This window comes from Hordeum vulgare, chromosome 1H, assembly GCF_904849725.1.
Source record: "Hordeum vulgare subsp. vulgare chromosome 1H, MorexV3_pseudomolecules_assembly, whole genome shotgun sequence".
NCBI classification, from domain to species: domain Eukaryota; kingdom Viridiplantae; phylum Streptophyta; class Magnoliopsida; order Poales; family Poaceae; genus Hordeum; species Hordeum vulgare.
Window position 1 is genome coordinate 77182135 of NC_058518.1, and position 18942 is coordinate 77201076.

At 46.7% G+C, this 18942-nt stretch overlaps 2 protein-coding genes across 3 annotated transcripts; one reads left to right on the forward strand and one right to left on the reverse strand.

Moving 5' to 3' along the window:
* The first annotated feature begins 6162 nt into the window (after window positions 1-6162).
* On the forward strand, window positions 6163-13828 carry LOC123425070 (transcription factor BHLH42). Of its 2 annotated transcripts, none has more exons than XM_045108751.1 (9): window positions 6163-6410; window positions 6524-6844; window positions 11245-11341; window positions 11669-11683; window positions 11783-11839; window positions 11991-12495; window positions 12585-12979; window positions 13123-13482; window positions 13563-13828. In XM_045108751.1, the coding sequence occupies exons 1-9, from the start codon at window positions 6313-6315 to the stop codon at window positions 13638-13640; spliced, it is 1926 nt and encodes a 641-aa protein (XP_044964686.1). In that variant the 5' UTR covers window positions 6163-6312; the 3' UTR covers window positions 13641-13828. The 2 variants fall into 2 exon arrangements, with proteins under 2 accessions (XP_044964686.1, XP_044964678.1); XM_045108743.1 differs by having other exon boundaries at window positions 6165-6410; window positions 12579-12979.
* A 2879-nt stretch (window positions 13829-16707) lies between these two features.
* Window positions 16708-18260, reverse strand: LOC123425086. Its single transcript, XM_045108757.1, has one exon. It carries the CDS (start codon window positions 18144-18146, stop codon window positions 16962-16964), a length of 1185 nt encoding a protein of 394 aa, XP_044964692.1. The 5' UTR covers window positions 18147-18260; the 3' UTR covers window positions 16708-16961.
* Window positions 18261-18942: the final 682 nt, after the last annotated feature.

The window sequence follows — 18942 nt, forward strand, 5'->3', positions numbered from 1 at the left end:
AAGGTTTACAATCGAGGTTTGCACATGCATGGTCCTTTGTCTAATAGTAGCACATTATTGTGCAATTGCAGGAACCATTCTAATATTTAGGTTTTTAACAATTTGGTCTTGAACAAGTAGGTCGTGTTGTGAGACGTTTTGACCCACTGTTCGGCTCTTTTTGCATAGGGGGAAATGAGTTGTCCATGAATATCAATCAAGTCAAGAAACTCGCAAAGATTGTTAGGATAAAGAAACTAGCGATGAAAAACAACAAGGTCTATGTGTGCACAATGAAGAAGACATCAATGCACTACAGGATGGTAGTAACTATTATACCTTGTCTTATTTATTCCTTTGCACCATTTCAAAGCTAGAAAAGATATTTATGCATGTCCTTGTTTTCAGGCCTTTCCAAAGGCGCCCACTGATGATTACCTCTCAAACAACATGTATGGTCAGCAGGCGAGGAAGGTATTCATACAACACCCACAGGACAATCTTGAAGTCTTCCTGGAGAGGATGAAGGATGGACGGTCAATCATCCACATGCAGTGGCCTAAAGTCGCAAAGACCTTCAACATCAATGAAGGAACAATATTCGCCTTCCGCTTCAGCAGTTTTCTAGATCAGATTCATTTGTCTATCTACCTTCTATGATGCTAATTTCCAAAGGTTATATATGTTGCCTGTGAAACTGACGCTCATGTAGTTGTGTAATGGGGTAGCTAGCTATATGCCTATATGGTGTAACTAAGTGTTGAAGCTACATGATGTTGTACTCTGATGTATTTCAATTACGAAATCCTAGTTCTGTAATACGATGAAATATATTGTGTGCTTAATATGAAATGTCAATTTGATTAATAAATGGATTATTAATAATAGGCCAATTAGCCTGGTAAATGGGGTTTTCTATTGCAAACGGTTATTGAGAAAACACCATGGGTGATGGCCTAATACAACATACACAGTTTCTTGGACGAAAACGTGTTGGATCAATGAACAGTCACACACGACTTCCTCTTCAAAACTGTTTCCATTTGGCCACCTTGTGCAAATGTTTTCCACATAAAAAGTGTGTGTGATGGACAACCTATGCCACACCGTTTATTCTATGCAACGTGTGCGGTGCATTCAAGAACGCAAACAATAAAATTAGTAATATCGTCTCCAGTGGCAACGTTATCACACATGATTTGATGGGGAAATTGTGTGTGATGTACATGCGAACAGAATGTTTGTCTGGGATTCATCGTGTGCGATGTACATACGAACGGAAATGTTCTTCATGGATTGACTCTGTGAGATATACATACAAATTGAAACAATTCGGCTTGTATAATTGCATGTGATGGCTAGCCCGATTGCACACGAGCTCCTTTTGCGCAGCGTGTGTGACCGGAGGACCTATCCCCGACTGTTTCTGGGTCTTGCGAGAAGGACCCCCCCCCCACGTCGCTTCACCAGTGAATGTCATGGGTTTTAGTCTTTGGCTACAAATCAGGCCAAGGCACAAGGAAAATTATTGGACTATATGCTGCCTTTTACATGGGTTTCTTGAAGAAATCATTAACAAAATTTTGTGGGTGTAGTTTTGGCTTGTTGATTGCAGAAACAACATGATTGCAAGGAACTCCACACATGTCCCACTTCCTACAACCACATGTATGCAGCAACAAGTTAACTGCATAAGTGCTTTCTCCACTTGTCACTTGGAAGAGATCAAGTCCATCTTTGATAGACTCATAAAACCTAGAATTATGTTTTGATTCCTCTAACTTTTCAACATATGTTTGGCATATCTGCCACTTAGCAGTCTTAGTCTTTGTACTATTTGCATTAAACTTCACTAATAGCTTTGTTTTCATCCCATCTACCATAGTTCTAATGTGTTTGCCTGTGACATCAAGTATCATCTTGTTAAAAACTTCACTTATATTGTTGACTACCAAGTCAGTTTTGTAGTTGTTGTCCATTGCATGCCCAGCCCATGTATGTTTTGGTATCCTAGAAAGCCATTTCCAAGATGGATCACACTCCTTTCTCATGCCTTCCATTGTTGTTACATATCCATGCTCAGTATAGGAATAACTTGCCTGATACATGTATTTCTTCAACTCTTCCTCTCTAAACCCAGCTGTTTGAAAATTCTGATAAATATGTCTAAGGCGGAATATTTGTGGGCATTTGGGGAATACATTGTTTATGGATGCAAGAAAGCCCTCTTTGAATGAACTATAATTTGAGAATAGTACAACAATGCCATGTATGAAATTAATAAGCAATTGGAAACTAAGAAGTATATGATTGGAGTAGAGAGTACCTTTTGCCTGTCAAATATAATTGTGTAGTACCCATACTTTCCTGACTCACCACCAATGGCATATTTTAATTGAGTAAGAAACCAAGACCAGCTTGAAGTGTCTTCCTTGTCCAGTATTGCAAAAGCAATGGGAAATATGTTATTATTTCCATCTCTTCGAGTGGCAGCCAAGATTTGTTGCCTTGTTGTCAACTTTATAAAGCAACCATCAACACCTATCACACCACATCACAATTTAATTAGAAACAAACTAGTGGGTATCCACATGTTAATTATGAACAAAGTAGTGGGTAACACCTATGAATGGCCTGCAACCATTAAGGAAACCCTCTTTGCAAGCATTGAGGCACATGAACAAGCCATGGAATCTTGGGTTCTTGCTGGGATGTTGTTTCACATGCTTTGTTGCCACAATGTATCTACTTCCTGGATTGGTTTCTAAAACAGCTTCTAGGTAATCCCTTATCATGTGGGATTGTGCCTTCTGATCTCCTAGGACTACATTTTTAGCTATCTTTCTTGCCATATAGGTCATATGTATAGATACTTCTATTCCATGCTTTTGCTTCAAGTTTGAAATTATAGTCTCGACGGATGTGTTAGGGTCTATCCTCAACTGTTGCTCACATTCATGTGGCGACCACTTAGCAGTCACTTTTGTGCTTTCTCCTACTACTGGGCAACTATGGTGCAAGTATAGTTTCTTTATACAGAAAGTACTCTCATGTGCAATTTGCGAAGGTGCAATAAAAAATGGACAATCCTCAAATGTGCATACTACTATAATCCTGTCTCAACAGCTCGTGTGAAAGGCATAATTCCTATTCTGTGAGATGTGAAAAGTAAGAAGTGCCCTCGTGAACTAGGTCACATCTAGGAAACAAAGTTTCTTCATAAATTGCTCTTCTTGGTTCTCCCTTTGATCATCATACCAAACTCTGGGCTTCTTCTTTTTAGCCTTGTTGTTCCTATCATCTGGAAGCTTAACACGTGGTTTTTGAGCCCCATCATTGTCCTCCTCACTTAGATCACCAGGGTTGCTCTCCTCATCAAATGAAGGCAAGCAATCTTCCTCAACAATTTCATCTAAACTAGCATGAGATCTTGTGGTTGGCCCCTTTCTTTTTATTCATCTACTACTTCCTCCTATTTTGCTCTTTCCTCCTCCTCCTCTGGTGCATTCTCCTCCTCTGCTGCTTCCTCCTCCTCCTCATCTGCTTCATAAGGCTCATCCACCTCAGTGTCCCCTTCAGTATCATGAAGTGGATCATCTCTGTGCTTCTTCATTGCCTCAAGCCTAGCAATTATATCCCCATCTGCTAGTAAATTTGTGTCACTGCTACTGTCAGTGAAATCTTGAGCCATTAGCTCTGGAAGTTTTCTTTTAGTTGTCTTGTATTTCTCTTTCTTCCCTATTTTTCCTGAACTTGTCAATCTCTTCTGCTCCAATAGTTGCTCAATTTATTGTTGATCTTGGTCTTGCTCTATGCTGGACACTTCAAATATGAACTCTCTTGTGTGTTAATGACCTGCACTGGCACTGGTTGTGGCTTTACTAGGCTAGGAAACAAAACTCATGTTGTATCTATCTCATACACCACTGGCACACCAATTTCAGACAATGGAACTTGGTCTTCACAAACATGACCAATGTTCAAATCACTCGGTCTTGGAGCATTACTTCTAATGACTATTATGTTCACCACCTTCTCACCTTTGACAGACAGGTCATCCAGCATTTCCTCCACCTTATCATCATCTGTCAGTTCTTCCATTCCTAAAACCCCAACACCTCAATCTCTAATATAGTACATAAAGTATGTCATATAGTACATAAAGTTTGTCATCATATATCCTTCAAGCTCTATTAGGGTAATCAGATTATAAAATGTTATATCATCTACATTTAGGCTTCTTTCAAGATTATCTCTGTCATGGAAATGGAATCTAACTTTCCACACTTCATCATTTAATCTATAAATCAAATAAAAGTTAACATTGAGTGAACAATTCAGCTAAAGTAAACGAGCAGTAAAAGTGTCGTTTAAAAATTCAGTATAAAGTTTCATTTCAAAAATCAGTTAAAAATTTAGTATAAAGTTTGAGTTAAAAAAATTAATGAAAACAGTTAAAAATTTAGTATAAAGTTTGAGTTAAAAAATTAATGAAAACAGTTAAAAATTCAGTAAAATTTTCAATTGTAGTTAGCAATTCAGTGAAAGTTGAGTAAAAAGATTCAGTTAACAAACTGTAAGCACGTTTTGTTCAGTCCAAATTCACTTGTTAGATTTCAGTACAACCCTAGAACAATTCGATTAAAGATTCAGTTAGTTCCGACCACATAAACAACCTACAACCATAATCCTAGAACGCTATAAATGCATACACTTAGAACCCTAGAACCCTAACCCTAGAAACCAAAATTGCGTAGGGAAAGAGAAAACTTATGAGACACCTGCAAAGGAGGATGCGTAATGATGGCTCCCCTATGGATCTTCCTTCATGGACTTGGCGAACGCCCTCGCCGCTACGTATTCAAGACAGTAAGCCGGGGGCGACGGATGCGGAGGAGAAGCCTAAGATGGGTTCGAACTACCGTAGACCTCTGCTGGATCTGCAGGATCACCATCGGCACCGGATGCATCACCAGCACCATCGTCGTCGTCATCGTCACCGCCACGTGAGGTGGCCATCACCGATGGCAAGCAGGGGCGAGAGAGGAGAGGGGCACGTGGCGAGAGAAAGGAGAGGGGGCAGGGGGACTCTCTGACCAGGAGCGGCGTACCGACCGTTTTGGTCGAAACGGCGCCGTTTGTCGAGCCGTTAGGCGACGTCGGTATTTTCCGGGCCCACCTATCGAAAAAGAGGTCAAACGAGCCTAATCAGGCGATCAGTGCTTTTTGCAACGACTTAAGGAATTTTTCGATGTTTTCTGCAGCAGATTAAAGAGTTGGTGGTTTTCTACAAACCTGGCCATAAATGTGGTGATTTTTTGCAATTGACTCCAAGATAGCCAATCGTGTATCAACTGAGGCTAGGAATTTGCTGAAAAAGACAATACATCGATATAGATTTCGACATTTCGAGAACATATCCGTGCATTCAAGTTTGAGACAGCTTGTTCTAAGAAGGGCCATCTGCTCATCCATTACCTTGCTTTCAGGCCCGAATTGTAGATTGGATTAGGTAATGTGGCTACAAACCCATAACTCCAACAGTTACAGTCCACATCCCAGCAAACGAAACTCTCGCTGTAAAAGGGTTCATCAAGTCAAAAGCATGGTTCCCGCGCATTAACTTTGACAACTTTTACCACAAGAGCGTAGCAGTCCAGGAGCATGGCGCCAATCGCAAGACGCTGTGATCTTCCAAACCCACCGCCACCCACCCCCGGCAGGCAGACACACACAGCACGGCGCGCGAGCAGCAGCAACGCACGTCGTAGGGATCGATCCCTATCCCATTGCAGTTTGCGCGCAAAGGGCGGCCTCAGAAGGCACCGGCTGCCCGCCTGACCGAAATGGAAGGCTGACGGATCTGCCAAGGACTAGGATCTAGTGACATTCTCTTTAACCCCATCCGGCAGGGCGAGGGGCCAGAGCCTTTTACTCCTTTCTGCAGCCCTAGATTTGGAACGACGTCTGATAGGCTCTTCTTCCCTCTCTCTGTTTCTGTTTATGGCGCTGAAGTTCTTTCTTGAGGCCCTTTTCGGTTAGTGCTCGGTGGTACGTGAGTGTTGTGGAGAAAAAGAAAGTGTGTATGACTCGTGCGTTTGTGCATATGCGTGTTTGTGATGGTGCATGCATGCATGCATGTGTGAACATGTCTCGGGTTCTCGTCGACCTAGCCCGAACCGGCCCTCCTCCTCCTGTGTCCCACGTGACCGGCCTCGCCATGAGCCGTCTGGTGCAGCCACCGGTCAAACTTTAAAGCCTTCAGGCCCTCCTCCTTCCCCCATCTCTCTCTTCTCTCTCTCTGAGCAAGCCAGCAGTGGGTCGCCGGACGCCATGGAGAGCAGCGGCGAGGTGCAGAGATCGCTGCAGGCGGCGGCGCAGGGGCTGCGGTGGACGTACGCCCTCCTCTGGCAGCTCTGCCCCGACCAAGGGTACAGCAAGAGACCGCCATCTTACTTGCATAATTACTTCATCCATCTTGAATTCTTGATCCATCCATGCTCAACTGAAGACAAGTACTTATTCCCTATGGGATGCATGGCAGCGCGCTGGTGTGGGCGGAGGGGCACTACAACGGCGCCATCAAGACGCGCAAGACGGTGCAGCCGGCCGTCGCCCAGGCGCAGGCACAGGCGCCGGCGCCGGCGGCGGAGGCGGCCGACCAGGCCCGCAGCCGGCAGCTGCGGGAGCTGTTCGACTCGCTGGCCAGGGAGGCTGCCGCGGGCGGCGGGACGGGCTTCAGGGACGTCCACGGCTGCGCCCAGGAGGCTCGGCGGCCCAGCGCGGCGCTGGCGCCGGAAGACCTAACGGAGACGGAGTGGTTCTATCTCATGTCAGCCTCCTACTCCTTCCCTCCCGGCGTCGGGTACGCTACGCACCACGTTTGCAGTTTTTCTTGCACTTCTTTTAGTACTATCTTGTTACTGCTTTTCTTACTAGATACATGGAGCATGTGTACGGCAAAACATTCCAGCTGTAACCTGTAGCTAAGGAAGCAGAGAAGTTCCGGCCGATCGATCTTGTTATGGCTAAACTTGTAACGAAACCTAGACAAAAATACGCGAACACTTCCAAGGTGTGCTGCACATGCAAGTCATGCAAAGTAAAATGTATGGCTGAATTAAATCAAAAGCATGTGGGAGAAATTAAAGAATATGCAGATTGCACTGGGTAGTGCCGGAATTTTGCCAGGTGCTTTATGTTGGGAGCTCGGCAGCGAACACTGTTTAGGGCAACTCTCTAAACAGACGTTCGTTTTATCCGGATTTCGTGTGTTTGTGATGGCAATGGAGTCGTGTCCATCCGCATTTGGGTTTCGCGCGCCTGCATCTTCTGCCCCATCTCGTCCATCGGAGGCCAAGTAAAATAAAATCAAGTATAGCAAAAATAGTTCAAATCAAACATAACAAATATTTTAATGTTTGAAAAATTTAAAAAATTCAAATAGTCTTACAAAACCACTCAATGTTTGTGCATACGAAGAGAGATTAAACCGATAGATCTAGTGATTGTCAATATGATCCCACATGTGCTCAACCAAGTCATTTTGCAGTTGCGTATGAGTGTTCCGATCACGCATATCACGATGAAATTGGACAAACTGTTCAAAGGTTGTAGGAGGTGGGTGTGCTCAGGCTCAACATTCTTACCCTGGAAATCAAACCCTTGGTCGTAGATACTGCCATCACGCTCATCCTCAACGATCATGTTGTGCATGATCACACAAGCAGTCATCACCTCCCAAAGCTTTTGAGTGCTCCATGTCAATGCAGGGGTTCGAACGATACCCCATCGAGATCCACATCTTTCCTAACACTTTTCTGCATTTGGGCAAACCTCTATCTCTTCTCTCCTTGCAGATTGGATATGGTCTTCACAAGAGTGGACTACTGGGGATAGATACCATCAGCTAGGTAATATTCCTTGTTGTAATGGTGGCCATTGATATCAAAGTTGACCTCCGAACAATGGCCTTCTGCAAGCCTTGCAAACACCAGAGAACGCTGAAGAATGTTAATGTCATTGTGAGAACCAGCCATGCCGAAGAAAGAATGCCATATCCATGGATCTTGTGAAGCCATAGCTTCAAATATGATAGTGGCACCTTTCACATGTCCCTTGTATTGTCCATGTCTAGCAAATGGACAGTTCTTCCACTTCCAGTGCATACAATCGATACTACAAAGCATGCCCGGAAAGCCCCTCTCGGCATTGATCGTGAACAGCCTCTCTGTATTAGCTGCATTCGGTTCTCTCAGGTATTCAGGACCAAACATAGCCACCACGGCCTTCCAAAAACTGTACATTGATTGGAGACACGTGGGCACACTCATACGAACATACTCATCCACAAGGTCACTAAGAATTTCATAGGCAAGCATGAGAATAGCCGCAATGCATTTTTGGTAAGAAGAGAAGGCAAGCTTGCCAATGGCATCCTCTTTGCATTCAAAGTATGGGTCATATGCAACCACTCCTTCCCAAATACGTTTGAACACATGTCTTCCCATTCGGAAGCGGCGACGAAATTGATGCGGTTTATAGAGTGTGGTACTCTCAAAGTAATCGGAATAGAGGAGGTGGTGCCATTTCTCCTTATTGCGGTTCAAGGCCGGATAATGGCCGCAGATTGATCCCCTGAACCGAGGCCGCATCCTATTGATGTGGTCATGGACGACCAATGCTGCCACCATTATGTCCTCATCGTATGAGGACGAATCATCCGACGAATAAATGAAATTGTGAAAGAAGTACTCATCTCCGCTATCCATGGTACCTTGCGAGCAAAGCGTCGAACACCTTGCGGTCGTGTTGGAGATGCGGCTGCAAAAGGAACGTCCAGCCCCTTCGCGGGCAGCAAGGTGGGCGTCCGCGGGCGGAGGGCAGACCGACGACAGGGGAGGAAGAAAAGGGGTTGTTCACCGATGGGCAAAGCAAGGTGGATGATGGGCGTGGCGATGGCGATGGCGAGGGGCCGACGGCGGAGCGAGGAAAGGGGGGAGAATGGGGGATGTGACACCGATGGGCGGGCCAGGGACGGACAAGGGCACGCGTCACATCCGTCCGCGTGTGTCCGTTTGGCCGTAAACGCGGCCCAAAATTGAACCAGAAATGGATCGAAAGCGGATCGAAAGGATGTTCATGAATCATGACTAGGGTAGATCCTCGCCCATTATGACGTATGCTTGCAAGAAAAGAGTCGTGAAAGTCGGCGAAATTGGTCCTCAATGCCAGTTCTGAATCAGGGAAAGAATCCCGCTCCAGCAAAATTGCTAGGGTTTTCTCCCTTAGCGCATGTAGATAGTGTCGTGTTGTAGATGGCCTTAGCCGCGTGGACCTGACAATTGTGGAGCGCACTAGAGTATCATCCCCTTCGTGAAGTTGTTGTTGTGTTCGAAAGTTGTTTTTATCCTTTCGAGTACCGCTTTATGTCATTCTATTAGTTTTTTTTTTTTAAAAAGGAGGATATACTCCCGGCCTCTGCATCTAGACGATGCATACAGCCATTTTATTAATTATTCACAGAGACCATACAAAGTAATACATCAGTTAGTCTGAAGCCACCATCTAGGCAACCCATGTTGCTACTCCTATTCCTTGATGAAGGTGTGCTGAATATTCGGGCCAAATACCAAACGGATATCGCACCAAATCCTAACATCTATAGTCTGATGCTCCAGCCCAGCCACCACTGAGACTGGATCCCAAACTGGTCCGGCGCAGAGGCCGCCTCCACCATCTACCACCGTACCCTCTCCAGAACTAAAACAAACGCATCATCCTTGCAAGGTCTGCCGTCGACGCCACCACGGTGCCAGACAACACCACCATCTTGCACGTATCCGCCCACACGTGCATGTCGACGAACCACCGCAGCGCCATGCCGCCGGGCTACACCGTATGGCTCACGTTAGATCAAACACCGCTCCTCCTCTTGTCTCGTCCACCCAGCACGTACTCCAAAACGATGCCCTCAGGAGGGAAACGACATCGAAGATGCCATCATCGTCCGACCAGTAGATCCAGATCTAAGGTTTCCCTCGGAGCATCACGAGTGTGGTGCCACGACCTGCAACAACGATGCCATGGGCTGGTAACGACGTCCTAGACGCCGCCATCGTCCGCCATGACCGAGGTCAGCGCGGTTTTCACCGGAAGTCGCGACCCCTCGATCTCGTGGCTGGATGGAACCGAGGGAGGCACGTCATGTAGACGAAGACCGCCGTCGGCATGCCGGCAGGGACCTCCAGCCACCCCACACCGATCCTCCTCGCGCCACCAGCCGAAGAAGTCCAAGCCGTGACGGATCTGGGCAGGAAACGCCAGATCCGTAGCCCTCGATGACCGCCCTTGCGCGCAGCCGCTGCCCTCGCCGGATGGAGCGCCTCCGCCGTCATCCAACCTGACCACGGCCGGCCATGGGGCCACGAACGCCGCCGCACATCAGGTCCGCCGCCCTGACCGCCGCCCCCGTCTTCCCCACGCGCGACGGCCCCTCCGCCTCACTGGGGCTCCGCGACACCACCCGCCCTGGCTCTAAGACGCAGGGCCCGCCGCCACCGCGGCCCTTGCCGGCGGCAGCGGCGGCCGGGGAAGGAGGGAGAAGCTCTGGCGGCTAGGGTTTCGGGGGCCCCTAGCGTCGCCCGAGGGGAGGCGACGCGAGGGGGTACCAGTATCTTTTTCAAACCATCAAATATCTGATGCTCTTGCTTGCCATGTCATTCTACTAGTTGCAAGAGTAGCATGCGAACCTCCAAATTGCTCTTTTTGCTACTTTGTGAGCGAATATCTAAATCAAACGAGGTGCTTAAGTACAATCAGTTATATAATCACTCCGTTCCAAAATGCAAAAAAGATTGGTTGTATACTCCCTATGTCGGCTTCTTGAGACTTCTTGCAAAGGACCAACCACTACAAATTGAAAAGTAGCACATATTTCCTGACTCCCGTTCTATTGAATTGAGCTCGTAATGAACGCCTCGGCAAAGTAATTATCTAGCAGGAGTCCTTTTGACTATTTGACTCGGACCTGTTATGAAGAAGTCGAGGTATTTCGAATTGTTTGTCGTTTACACGGACAAAGTAAGGGGAAACCTATGAATATTTTTCATATTAACCTTGGACATATAAGAGTTCCAAATCGAATCCCTTTAAACTTTCCAAAATGTCATCATTCTCTAGATTGACTTGTCGGAACTTCTCGCACACACCATCTAAAGTCTCATTCATTGTTATGGTTGATACTGGTCTGTACTCTGTTTGCAGGTTACCTGGAAGGGCCTTTGCAAGGGGAGGGCACGTATGGCTTAGTAGAGCAAATGAAGTTGACAGCAAGGCCTTCTCAAGAGCCATACTTGCCAAGGTACTTTTATTTTCTTTATTTTCCAAGCAATTCGTTAATTGGCACTTAATCAGTCCACGGTGCGTGCAAAATCGTAATTAAGCATGACAAGGGCTGGATGAACAAATGAAGTAGAAAGAATGAAAAGCATAATTCTTTACCGGTAACAGCAGGAAATGCACACCAGTGATTGGAGTAGGAAAATGTACAACGGGAAATGCAAAGTGTACAAGCATGATAATGGCGAAGCCGACACGAATCTGTGCAATTCATTTTTTTCCTTCTTTGTCTGACGATATTTTCCTTTTCATGTGGTGCACAACAAATTTCGGTGGCTTTGAATTGCAGAGTGCAGGAATCAAGGTAGTTCCCCTATAAGCATATAGCTATTTATCAATTATGAATTTCGATGTACAAACTTCATCTTATATCCACTAACTGTGTACATCAATCATATGACAGACGGTGTTATGCATTCCGATTGTCGACGGTGTCCTGGAAATCGGGACCACAGAAAAGGTGAATCCACATTGTATTATCTCATAATTAATCTAACTTGCTTCTCACTACTTCTGCCAAAAAGTTAAAACCCGCTACTCTTCTAAATTACTGTGAGGATAAATCATGGAAAATAGAGGGTGTCTGACCAATCATAATGCACATATTTCAGGTGGAGGAAGACATAGGTTTAGTCCAGTATGCAATGGCCATCTTCATGGATCAACAAGAAACCCACATGATCCCCAGCATCTGCCATTCCAACCAAACCAGTCACATTGATCAGCAGTCATTCCAAACACAGAGGAAGGCACACACTGGTGACTTGAAGCCGGAGCCAAACAAGCTCAACCCAGCATACGAGGATGATGAAATGGAGTACGACGACGACGACGAGATCGACGCGGAATGCGCGTCGGTTTCGGAAACCAACGCCGGAAGGGATTACTGCCGGCATGGTCCACCGAACATTGCAGTCAATGCAGATCATGCAACACATGATGCAGCAGGGAGCAGCGAGCTGATGCAGGTTGAGATGTCAGAGAGGGCGAGGGATGGCTGCTCAAGCAACCTCGGCGATGAGATCCAAATGCTGATGGTCTGCCAGAACGGTGCTAATGATGAGCCCTGGCATTTTCTATATGAGGAGTTATGCGGTGGCTACCCTCAGTCGTCAGGTATTCCCATTTCTCATTCTCTTGTGATTTTTCTGGCTAACATCTGATCAGATCTCTCTTGATGTCCTCTGTGTCCCTCCCAGCTGCAGGTGAAAACCAAGCAACGGCTGAGAATGCTCACTACGCACAGACAGTCTCGTTGATCCTGCATCGCAACAACGCCCTCGGACAAGCCGACGGCCGAAGCACCGGGTCCTACCTGGCAGTCTCGCACCAATCTTCGTTCTCGAGATGGGATGCAACTGCAAGCATCCATGGACGCACGGTCACCGGAGGCATCAACCGGCAGAAGATGCTCAAGAGTGTCCTCCTGTTCTTCAGTGCCGCCTGCAACAGGCCACCTGGGGATCTGAGGTGCGACGAAGGCGGCGCGCGCAGGGAGGTCGACTTCGGCGCCAGCCATGTCATGCAGGAGCGGAAGAGAAGAGAGAAGCTCAACGAGAGGTTCATCATCCTGCGTTCCCTGGTGCCCTTCGTCACCAAGGTACGCACACAATCTTCAGCCAAAATGATCCAGTTATGTACGTATGGTTCAAACGAATTCAGTAACCAGGAACTTTGAAGGGAAATTCAGTAACCTTGCATGGATCTGTAACCAATTTTTTATTATTTTTGCGTGGTTGTCAGATGGACAAGGCGTCGATACTCGGGGACACGATCGAGTACGTGAAGCAGCTGACGAAACGCGTCCAGGACCTCGAGTCCTCTGCGGCCAGGCAGCAGGGGTCGTCGGAGAAGCGTGCGGTGCTGACGGGCATGGAAGGGGCCAGCAGCAGCAGCAGCGGCAGCAGCAGCAGCACCCCGGTGGCCACGGACGTGCAGGTCTCCATCATCGAGAGCGACGCGCTGCTGGAGCTCCGGTGCCCGGACCGGCGCGGCCTGCTGGTGACCATCATGCAGGCGCTCCAGGAGCAGCTCCGGCTCGAGGTCACCTCCGTCCAGGCGTCGTCGGACCACGGCGTGCTGCTCGCGGAAATGCGCGCCAAGGTACAGTTGTTCTTGGTTCGTTCATCTGTCTGAACGTTGCTGTTGATGCTGATGCTGGCTTGCTTGCTGCGTGCGTGCAGGTGAGGGAGCTGCATGGGAGGAGGAGCAGCATTTCTCAAGTGAAGAGAGCGATCCATCTCATCATCTCATCGGGATGAGTGGATGCGCAGCAGATTTGTAGCCTCTCCCTTGATGCTTATGCGTCAACAAAAGGCGCCCTTTATCAAACCAAAAATGTCTGTTAATATAAAAGGCACTTGAACGGCCACTTCCTTGATTTGTTTTGCTCTCTTGTTAACAAATGCTCTTTGTTTTGAATTTCTCATAAATAAAGATCTTGATCTCATGAGTAGGATGACACATGAGTGCATCCCCAGTTTGATAAGTAAAAATTGCTTTGAGATCCGGACCTTTTTTAAGGGGGTGTAAGAAAGAAAAGATAAGCAACAACAGCAACAAACATGCAGGAACGGCTGTTTATAATTAGCAACAAACGGACATAACACAAAGTGAATGACAAGATTTATGTGCTTGAAGGGGGATAAGTTCATCAAGACATCATACAATTCAGCATCTTCGTGACTGCGGACTAAGGTAAGAACAACCCTGTTTCTGTCGGACTGAGATCCAGTGACTTCATGAAGTGAAGTCATGCTGCGACTTTAGCCATCTAATCTCAATCCAAAACACATCCAACGGTCCACATGAGACACAGGCCAAAACTTGAGCATTTAGCCATCTAATTTCCATTCAAAAAGTTCAGCTAGTGACAATATTTGAATGCTAAAAAGTTCAGTTAGTATGCTGGAGATCTAGTTTTACTTACATATCACTAAAATAAATCAGTTTCAGTTTAATACAGTAAGTTATCTAAAAATTCTGAACCAAAATCAAGATTGCCACTACTTGACATCCGTTTCTCATACTATCCTGGTGAGTAACTGAACATTTCCTTGTACGTCACCACTCGAACAAAAAACAAGGCACAAATTAAAAGATTAGGACTACCAAATATATGATCTGGAACAAATATGTAATCTGACAAAGAAGAATCACATGTAAACCGTTGGATGTGTTTTGGATGGAAATTAGATGGCTAAAGTCGCATGAAGTCACTGGATCTCAGTCCGTTTCTGTTCGGGTGTCTGCAGCCCATGCATCTTCTTGTGAGCCACCCATCTCACAAACTCTGACGGGATTTCACGCTTCCCATATACAAGGAGCCACCCAAACCTGAACCAATAACAGCGCCCTGGTATGGATTCAGGTTTTTCAGCACTTGCAACTTGCGAGAAGTACTAATCTGAAAATCTGCTAAAAGCATCCCTGCCCACACCATTTACTTTGCTCTTTTTAGCCTACAAAATGAAAAGACGGCTGAAAAGAAAACATCGCAGAGAAAGATAACACGCCCCATAGCAACCAGGAAAAAAATGTAGTGCACTTTTGCATCTAGCTAGTATGAAATGTAGAGGGCGGGGCGGGGTGCAGAGAATATATAGAACAAAAACTTTATTCATTGGTGAGGAAGAGTCCTCAGAAGTGGCTGAAAATTCTTTTCAAATATTTCACGGACTGCATTCCTGCCTCAGAAAAAACACACAAGAACAAGTGAAGGCGCATGAATCGCAAAAATAAAACAAAAAAGTTCATTATAATGATGGAGGGAGGGGGGGGGGGGGACTGTTTGCTGAAGAAACTAAAGAGTGCATCATCTAAGGCCTTGTTCCTCCTTGGAAAGCTTAATGCCTGCACAAATGAAAACTTGAAAAGAATAAACCGACGCCAATTGACCAAAAAAGAAGCTACATTAATAAGATATAAGATCAATTGGTTTAGGTACTAATTGAAAATTCAGATAACTGATGGGATATGCAACACAAAACACTTGACATGTCACGACCAAAGATGCAGTCAGTGATATGAAACAAGACAACTTTGACTTGAACATTAAGACAGCTAAGAACATATACTTTGCTTTACTTCAGTATAAGCTATACATTGTTTCTGAATCTGAATAAAAGATTGACTACTGATGGCATAACTTTGTTGTGTTAATAACAGTAAAAAGTAAGTAACAAATTAGAACATCATTGAAGGTACAGGTACATTGCTAATTCAAACCAGAACTGAATGAACTGCCATTGATAGACAAAAAAAAGATAATTATATCCAGGCTCTACTAGTTATATATTCATGATGTACTCATATTATATACCTCGAAGTATAAATAATTATATTGGGGCTCTACTGATTATATACTCCTATGTAAGTATCACCTAGAGGCGCACTTAACCTTTTCATTTTCAGATACGCAGAAGGAAAATTATTGTTCTACCCAGATTAACCAACTGGGTGAAATCATGCAAACTGCTTGATGTGCTGCTTTTTTTGTCACTTCATAACGAAGGATAGGCCACATTAAGAATCATCACCCCAAAAACATATGAATTGGAGTCTACGAAGCCCCTTGGATAAAAAATCCTTCACCTTATAACACTACAAGGGCCAGGTAAACAAGAAGTGCTCCATTTCTGAATAATTTAGTGGATGTGCAGTGGCAACAAAAGCACAACTATCTAAAAAGCTAAATCAATTGGAGGCTTAGAAAATAAACTCTTTTGTACTAAATCATATCAAACACCTAGCATGTGGATAGCATGGATTTTTCTTCCATATATGTATAAGCAAAACAAACAACATTCAGCTGTGAAAAATGCAAACTATACAAAATATGACAACATGAACAAACAAAGGCCATGAGCTTCAGATAAAGGGATTAATCCTGCAATAATGAGACACAGAAACTAACACTTCAGCATAATCACTCACTCTTAATTTGAAAAAATCCTTGGAGGCTTAGAAAATGAACTCTCTTGTACTAAACCATATCAACACCTACCATCTGGATACTATAAATTTTTCTTGCATATATAAGCAAAACAATCAAAATTCAGTTGCGAGAAATGTAAACTATACAGTACAAAATATGACAACATGAACAAGAAAAGGCCATCAGCTTCAGATAAAGGGATTAATCCTGCAATAATGAGACACAGAAACTAACACTTCAGGATAATCACTCACTCTTAATTTGAAAAATCCTACAAGGAAACCAAGCCTAATTTAAACTTACTCTTCACTGGGCCAAAAGCAAAAAATAATAATGCTCGCCGAACTTGATCACAACATTCAGAAAAATTAGGCACAGGAGACACAAAATCATATGGAAAAAGCTATAGGAAGAGTGCACAACGAAGGATCCACAGCTACGTGTGCTGTGTGCATCCCAGTTACATCACCGAAGTACCGCTAAGATGTCAGTTAACTGAACCAAGCCTCAGTTCAATCAAAAAGCAGAGTTGCTGCTGAACGAGTCCAGCAAGAACAATCGAGTAATGGCCAAAAATCCCTACAAACTAGAGGAGGCAGACCCACACTCCTCTCAGCCTATCGTGGAAGCGCGTCAAAGCATTCAATCAAGCCCCGAAAATTGCCGATAGCTCGCTGCACTGCTCGAAGGACCAAGATTTGCTGATCGGCTGTGTGGTGGGCCTGGATGTGGCCTGGTCAGGCGAGAAGTAGCTGTAGCTCTCCACCGTCGATGCCTCACTGACTTGTGACGACTCTGGCGTGGCCCAATCTTGGCCAGGGAGGAGGGAGGTGGTGCCATAGGAGGTGGTCAGGGGGGACTGCTGGAAGGCCCAAGCGCCGGTGTTATCGCTCAAGGGTGTCGTGGCATTGTAGCAGGTCAGCTCGGAGGTGGCTGTTGAGACGAGCTTGTAATTGCCCAGTGGTGCTTCGCTCAGGTCCGAATTCGCTGGCGTGGGCCAATCTTGGGCGGAGTGGAGGAAGGTGGTGCGGTCGAAGGTCAGGGCGTGGTCGGCGGTCATGGAGGAGCTGGAAATCAGCGGTGTGGCTCTGGGTGCTATGCGTGCCAGCGGTTCTTGCTGGTCCCCTGGTTCTTGCTCTGCCTGCGGCCGATCGACTGGAATCTCCCATGTAGCAGCCAGTGTGGGCGGATTTGGTGCGGCAGGAAGCAGGCGGAACTGCAGGCATCGCCTCACGCGGGCCGAGGAACCCTCGCCGGAGCGCTCGTCCGCGGCCGCCGCCTTCCTCTTGGATGTGGATCCCGACATCGACGACGACCCAGACGAGATGGGCTTCGAGGCGGACCGGCCTGCACGACGCTTCTGGTAGATTTTGCAGAGGACGGGCATCGGCTCGCCGCGGCGGGCGTCTTCTTGGCTGAACTCGAGCATCAGCCAGCCGTTCTTGGGCTCGTAGGTGAAGGGCTGGCGGTACCCGAGGAGGGCGCCGCCCCCGTCGAGCACGCCGCACCGCGCCTTCTCGGAATGCCAGGTGCCGACCCCACCCGCGACGGCGCGGCACCTGCGGACGTCCCGGCTGCTCTGGGCCCGCACGGAGGTGAAGATGTACCACTCCCTGCCCTCCCCGTCGTCCCTCGCCGAGGCGGGGAGGAGGCCGGTGACGAGCGCGGCGGGCTCGGCCGCGTACACGTCCGCGTCGTGGATGTACCAGGCGGCGGCGGCGGGGAGCGGGGACCCGGAGATCTTGCGGTGGAGGTAGATCGTTATGAGGTCGGCGTCGCCGGGGGCGAAGTTGAGGCCGCGGGCGCAGTCGGGCGTGCGCGGAGACGCCATGGGATGGGGAGGAGGAGGGATGGAGCTAGCTAGCTAGCTAGGGTTTGAAGGCGCGTGCGGGGTAGGGTGTGGCTGCGGTGGGAAGGCTTTCCTTTTGAAATTTGGTTCGGGGACGGGAAAATGCGCGTGGAAGTGAAAACGTGGAGAGCGGTGATCGTAGGTCAGCTCGGTTTGTGTTGCTAGGGCATCTCCAAGGTCCAAGCCATGAGAAACCCGGCCCGGTCGGCCCGACCCAACCCGCCCGATCCAGTTCAAAAAGCCCGACCTGATCCGATCCGGTTCAAAAAAGCCCGCCCCGACTTTGCCTACAGCCGGGCTCAGCCTAAGATTTTGAGTCCGGTCGGGCTTATCGGGCCGAACTCGGGACTGAAAAACCTGACTTTACGCCTAAGTCAGGTCGGGCTTACAAGGTCGGGCCCGGTCGGGTAGGGACTTAAGTTTTGTACCACAAGCTTTTTAGGCGCGACCCGAGTTTTGCCCAGGTATATCTTCAAGGGTGCGGCCACTCACCTAGGTATCTCCATCGCACCGAGGTTTAAATTTTGATGTTCGCATTATTTCTGAATTTATTTCAGAATTTTCAACAATACGTATTTAGTGGAAGGAGACGTTCTTCTTGACGTTGAAGCATCTATGATGACTACAGTAAATCTTAAAATGATATGGCGGTTCAATCTTTCGGGTTCTCATAATGATATGGTGTGCATGTGTGCGTTTATAAGAATAAGTGTATGTATGTTTATATAAACAATTGCGTCCGTACCGTATTAAAAAAGAATGAGGCCAACTCCAACGG